The sequence below is a fragment of the Capsella rubella genome, unplaced genomic scaffold, assembly GCF_000375325.1.
Source record: "Capsella rubella cultivar Monte Gargano unplaced genomic scaffold, Caprub1_0 scaffold_28, whole genome shotgun sequence".
Lineage (NCBI taxonomy): Eukaryota > Viridiplantae > Streptophyta > Magnoliopsida > Brassicales > Brassicaceae > Capsella > Capsella rubella.
Window position 1 is genome coordinate 19,716 of NW_006238898.1, and position 6,905 is coordinate 26,620.

The 6,905-nt window shown below is 33.8% G+C and overlaps 1 protein-coding gene and 1 long non-coding RNA gene across 2 annotated transcripts; one reads left to right on the forward strand and one right to left on the reverse strand.

Moving 5' to 3' along the window:
- LOC111828951 lies at positions 1-295 on the forward strand. Its single transcript, XR_002832599.1, has 2 exons — positions 1-61; positions 150-295. It is a non-coding gene; the product is annotated as an uncharacterized LOC111828951 (long non-coding RNA).
- Positions 296-5,348: 5,053 nt separating this feature from the next.
- LOC111828948 lies at positions 5,349-6,785 on the reverse strand. Its single transcript, XM_023777540.1, has 2 exons — positions 5,794-6,785; positions 5,349-5,626 (listed from the first exon to the last, which is right to left on the reverse strand). Exons 1-2 carry the CDS (start codon positions 6,783-6,785, stop codon positions 5,392-5,394), a joined length of 1,227 nt encoding a protein of 408 aa, XP_023633308.1. The 3' UTR covers positions 5,349-5,391.
- Positions 6,786-6,905: the final 120 nt, after the last annotated feature.

Sequence of the window (6,905 nt, forward strand, 5' to 3'; positions counted from 1 at the left end):
CATTGCAGATATCCGAAAGAAACTTGCGGTTGACATATTTGCTGAATTAGGAAAGACATAGGTTAGTATGAGTATTTTTTTTTTTAATATTGTAGGATTTACAACAGTTTAAAATAGTATTCTAACGTTATTCACATTACCTTGCGTAGGACTATGGATGACTGCTAAGGAGTATGGAGAACTAGGACATATTTTATTTTACTTTTGGAAACTATGTCGATTTGAAAACACTTGTTGAAAATATTATCTTTTGAATACTTTTATCTTTGTTGAGAATATTATAACACTTCAATCATCTTTTAAAACCATTACAAAGAGTTCTCAATGGATTTCCAAGAAAAATACAATATAACACTTCAATCATACTCGTGCTATTTCAATACTAAAACTATGATTGCGAGTTACGCGGTTTATAACCTTGTTTTAAATACAAGGGTTCTTACAAAAGGTTTGTAAAACAATTTTGAATTCACTAATAAAGCTTTACAAGGGTTTTAAACGAATTTGAACTACAAAGGTTTTTATAAGGGTTTTAAACTGTTTATATAAGGCTTCTCACAGAAAAAGAAAAAAACCCTTTTAAAAGGTATTTTACAAGAAATAGGCCTAAAGCCCAATTTGGATTTTGAGGAAGCTATATATATTTTTTTTTACTTATTCTTCGTTATTTCTTTTTCAGTCTGCTTTTTTCTTCTTCTTTTCTCTTCGTTCTTCTTTTCTCTTCGTTCTTCTTTTCTCTTCGTTCTTCTTTGGATCCCAACCGTGCTTTGAATTCCTTCCTTGTTCTTCTCCGAAATTGGGGGTTTCATACAAAAAAATTCATTTCGCCTGGTTCTCTCTTGGACTTTCGAAGTTAGGGACTGTAAATCAGTTGGGGTTTCGTTGTCGTTAGTGTTGGTTCACTGGCCGTCGGTCAATAGAAGAATTGAGGATTTTTGAGGCGAAAGTGACTAGCATTGTACATGTTTGCTCCAATTTCCAATTTCCAATGTTAGGGTTTTACCTAATTTTTTTTAAAAAAATAGAATAAATTAGTAAAATCTGAGTTTATGCTTGAAATCGTTATGGGTTTGTTGATTAGGGCTACTCAAAATTGGAAATTGTTATGGTTTCGCTAGGGTTTGACAGTTTCAAGCATAAATTTGGGCAATGAAGGGTTTTTGTAAGGTTTTCATAAAATTTTGGAAAAGTATATATTTTGTATAATATTTTAAAAGGGTTTTAAACAGGATTGTGTGTGAAGGGTTGTAAAAAGATTATTAAAAGTTTTTGATGATGATGAATGTTATAAACTGCTTATAAGAGTTCTGATATTAATGACTTAACAATTATTTTTCAGATGGATAACAATGACTCAGTGCACATCATAGATCTACCTAAAGGGATCTATGATGATGGTTCTGAACCAAACATTTCAGCATCTATTATCCAACATTCAGATTTGAGGTTAGTTCCAAAAGTTAAAGCTGTTTTGAGCGATGAATCGTTCAAAAAGCTTCAAAATTCTTTCCTTGGACATATCATCAAGATTGAAGCAAAAAGCCTCAAATTCTCGGGCAAACTATTTCACTACATTATGATGAGGAGGCTGAAGACAAAAGGAAACAACTTGTGGTTCAGAATCGCTTCACAGCCAACACGTTTCTCCATGAGAGAATTTTTTCTGTCAACAGGTATTTCATATATATTTGGTTACGATTTGTAGTAGTTGGTTTTAGAAGTGTTTTAAATGATTTTTACATGGTTTTATACAATTTGAAAACAGTTAGGTAACGATTTAAAAAGGTTTTAAAAGCTTTTAAATTGGGTTTAGAAGCTTTTTAAAATGTTTATAAAAGCCTTTTAAAAAGAATTTTTTAGGGTTTATAAGGTTTTATAAGCTGTTTATAAGGTTTTTACAAGGATTTCATTTGGTTTTAAAGTATTGAAAGGTATGTACAAATTCTTTGAGTATATTGAAAACACTAACCTCGTTGTTTGATATAACACAGGTATTCAATGTGAACAGCTTGATATAGATCAAAGGAGCAAAGGGGACCCGTACAGCTGGACAAAGCGAAAAGATTTGACTCTGAAAAAATTGCAGGCTTATCTGTTTGGTAACCCAGACGCACCGCCGGGAGAAGATGAGAAGCATTGTCTTGCAGGCTTATCTGTTTGGTATCCCCTCGTCAAGACTTGAGATTGCATCCGATTTTGAGGCGTATACTTCTTTGGCTTGGGGAAAGGAAGCCTACAACGTCTTAGCAACAAGTATAAGAAGGATGGATGCTAATACGTGGGCGAGAGGCCAATATAAAGTCAAAGGTTTTCCTTTGGCTTTGTTAATATGGGCATTAAGTGATGTACCTCTGTTTGGAAGCAAATTTGCTCTATGCAACGACACGTCAAAGTGTGTCTATCCTCTATACTCTAACTGGAAATCATTAGAAGCTCCAAAATTCAACGAAATCGTGGATGTCATGGGGAAAACGAAATTTGTAAGTTTTCTTTTCGTGGATTTTATATGGTTTTTATATGGTTTTATAAGGTTTTTATATGGTTTTTATATGGTTTTTATATGGTTTTATATGGTTTTTATATAGTTTTTATATGGTTTTTATATGGCATCACAAAATGTTGTTTCCTGCAGATTGAAATGAAAACGATTGTTGGCGACCCGAATGAACATAGCCATTTGGTTATGCCACAGATTGATGAAGACTTCAATGAAGTTGTTAATGTTGTTATCAAAGGATATAGGATGACAATGGAGGAATGGATTCGAGGATCGATCAGTGTTGCTAAAGGAGGACAAGGTCAAAAGAGGCGTGTAAGAGACCCTCATGTTCAAGAACCACCGAAGAAAAACCGAAGAAAATCTGTAAGTGAAAACATTGAGATGCTTCTTGGATTATGTCAAGATATTAACAACAGAATTACAAGATTGGAAAATCATGTTGGAATTGCCAAAGTCAATCAAACACCAAAATGGGGGTTTGAAAACAAAGACCAACCAGCCTCTTCTAGGGCATATGTAAGTTTGAAAATGGTTTTTAGGAATGGTTTATAATATTTTCTCTTCTTCTTTTTACATAATTTTTTTTTATAAAATAAATGCTTATAGGTACCTGAAGAAGTGAATGATTATCACCAACATGAAGGAAGTGACATCCCTGAGGAGCATTGGCAGGAAAATAATGATAAGGTAAGTATTATTTGTATAAAAACCATATAAAACACTTATATATAACTTTTTTTACAAGAGGTTTATAAGGTTTTTATATTGTTTTTTAAAGGGTTTTAAAAAGAATGTTTACGAAATTATTTCATTAGCGTTTTATAAGGGTTTTATAAGGGTTTTATAAGAATGTTTACAAAAATATTTAATTAGCGTTTATAAGGGTTTTATAAGGTTTTTAAAAGGTTTTTTATGAGGGGATATGAGAGTTTATTAGCATTTAAAAGGGTTTATAAGGCTTTTACAAGGGTTTTATAAGGGTTTTACAACCATTGTTAATCCATTATAATGTTATAGGTTCCTGAAGAAATGAATGATGATCAACCTGATTTGAGAAAGGAAGGAAATGACTTCCCTGAGGAGCATACACAGGATAAAAATGATAAGGTAAGTTTATTATAAGGGTTTTATAAGAATGTTTACAAAAATATTTCATTAGCGTTTATAAGGGTTTTATAAGGTTTTTATAAGGTTTTTTATAAGGGGATATGAGAGTTTATAAGCATTGAAAGGGTTTTATAACATTGTAAATCCATTATAATGTTATAGGTTCCTGAAGAAATGAATGATGATCAACCTGATTTGAGAAAGGAAGGAAATGACTTCCCTGAGGAGCATACACATGATAAAAATGATAAGGTAAGTATTTCTTGAATATAAAAAGCTTTTTATAAAAACCATATAAAACACTTGTAAAAAACGTTTTTATAATGTTATAGGTTAATCCTGAAGAAGTTGAAGAAGTGAATGATGATAATCAACATGAGGAGCAACATGATTTGAGAAAGGATAGAACCGACTTCCCTGATGATTATTCTACCCAAGAAGCATACATAATTTTATCTGATGATGAAGAGTTTATTCATCATTCAGATAATGAAAATGTTAATCAAGAAGAAGAAGCTCCTACACAAAAAGAGGCCAGCCAACAAGAAGAATCTTCTACACAACAAGAGCAAGAAGAAGAAGCTCCTACACAACAAGGGGCCAGCCAACAAGAAGAAGCTTCTACACAACAAGAAAAGGCCAGCCAAGAAGAAGAAGCTCCTACACAACAAGGGGCCAGCCAACAAGAAGAAGCTTCTACACAACAAGAAAAGCCCAGCCAACAAGAAGAACCTTCTACACAACAAGAAGAGGCCAGCCAGGAACAGACCAGTTGTAAGTTCTTGAAATATTTAAAAAGTTTAAATGTGCGTTATAGTTGATCTAAAATACTATATATTTATATTTGTATTAGTGCAAACACCTTCTACACCGCTGAGTTCACTATCTGATGAAGAAATACAAGGAATCGAGGCAAGAGTCAAAATGGGGCAATGAAGGGTATTCTAGATATGCTTGCAACATTGCATACAGTAAGTATGTTAAAATCATATATTTGTTATCATAGTTGCTAAATACTAATGTGATTTGGATGTTCTACATTTTAGATGCTTTGGCCAGGGGCTAAATGGAAAATAGTCACTGAATCTGAGTTAATAATAGAACATCATGTCAAAAAAGCGATAAGAAATGAAATGTTAATTCTTCATCCTGACAAAGGGCCAACTGATGCCACTGCACAAGTGAAATACCTTGCTACTAGAATGTTTTCAACATTAAAGGTCAGTAATGTAACTTTTTGATACTTTTGTTTACAATCTTACCGTGATCTAACATGAACTCTTTTTATTGCAGATGGAGAGGGACAGATACTTATGATTGAGTTTTCTTTGGGGTGGATCAGTTAGGAAACCTGCTATTTTGGTGATTTGCAACTTGTTAAATGTTATTGAAGATCTTTAGAATGTTAAGTAACTTTAACACCTATTGTGTTAGTACATTGGTAGGTTGCTATTTCTTTGTATTCTGCTGCATTTATCTAGTAGATTTTGAAGTTTGTGGTTAATGATATCTATGTTGCAAAGCTGCTGAGGGAATGGAAATTGTTAAACCCCTTGTAAAAACCTTTTAAAAACCTTATAAAACCCTTATAAAAACCTTATAAAAACCATATTGAAAATGAAAATCATAAGACTTTATACAAAATGGTACTCATAAAAGCAGTATAAAAACTTTATAAAAACCTTATAAAAAATGATAATCATAAAATATGATAATAACCTTTGTAAAACATTGGCTAAAGAATAACAAATTCAAGATGAATTAAATAAGGAGTTAGATAGCAGCTACACAACTGGATTTGTTGTGTCCAGACTGGCCACACCTGCTGCATTTGTATGCCTTTTTTTTGTCGTAGACCTTCCATGCTCCCATGAACAACGTATTCTCTTTTTCTTCCGCCTGCCACTAGGTATACGAGTTGAAGGTGGCCGACTGACGAAATTAGAAATAGTCTCTGGAATCTCCCAGTACGTCATATCACCTACTGGGTAAATGCTTTCCGAATATGATAAACGCCACCTGTAATCATATAACTTTCTTATTAAACACTTATAAAAACCGTATAAAAACCTTATAAAAACCGTATAAAAATCGTATAAAACCTTATAGAAATCATATAAAAACCTTATAAAACATTAAAAAATCTTGATAAAACCTTATAAAAACCTTATAAAAACTGTTATTACCTATCAGTGGAATAAAAATCATCAACAAACATGTTTTCGTTGAGATTAACATGTTTTGCAGCAGCGATTGCGTGTGCGCAGGGGAACCTGTCGATATCAAACACACGACATGTGCAACTTCTAGCATCCAAATTCACCTTATGCAATTGTTCACCTCCTTTAACCTCAAATACATTTTGATTTACTGGACAGACTTCAAGCCAGCGGGAAGATTCATTATACGAAGAATTCATAATCTGTGACACGTTTGAAGTAACTGCATACGGATGTCGACAGCTCTCTTCTCGTCGTTCATGGAACCATCTTGTCATAATAGAGCGGATTGTATCAAACAAGCATACAATTGGGTACTCACGTGTCTCTTTCAACAAAGAATTCACAGACTCAGCCAAGTCTGATGTCATGATATTGTACCTATTTGAAGGCGACATTGCACGAGCCCATTTCCGAACATCTACTTGCCAAAGGTATGCTCCCAATTTTTCATCGGCTATGGATATTTGAGCAAAGAGGTACTCAAACAGTTGTGTTGTGTAGGCCCGTGAAGCGTCGTAAAATACAAGAATAAGTGTAGAACCTTTGAAGTTTGTTTCAAGGTTTTTCTGCAAGTGAAAAGTGCAGAGTGCATGATGAGCTTGGGGGTAATTTGCTGCAAGAGCAGATTCAATTGAAGCTGCGCGATCTGATACAAAAACCAGATCATTTTCGTCTGGAATAAAGGTCTTCAAACAACGCAAAAACCAGTTCCAAGATGCGTCATTCTCAGAATCTACAACAGAAAAAGCAATAGGATATAGATTAAAATTCCCATCTTGAGCAGAAGCAGCAAGCAAAGTCCCTTTAAACTTTGATTTCAAATGGGCGCCATCAATAGAAATGACTTTCGTCATCAACTTAAAACCTCGAATAGATGCACCAAAGGCAAGAAAAGCATACTTGAACTTATTAGCAGAATCTACTTCGATAAAAGTGACAGTGCCTGGATTCTTCATTGCTACCATGTAGAACCACTTCGGAAGAACCTCAAAAGAATCAGAAGGTAAACCCCTAGCAACTTCTGTTGCATGTTCTTGAGCTCTCCATGCTTTTGAGTACGACACCCCAACTCCATG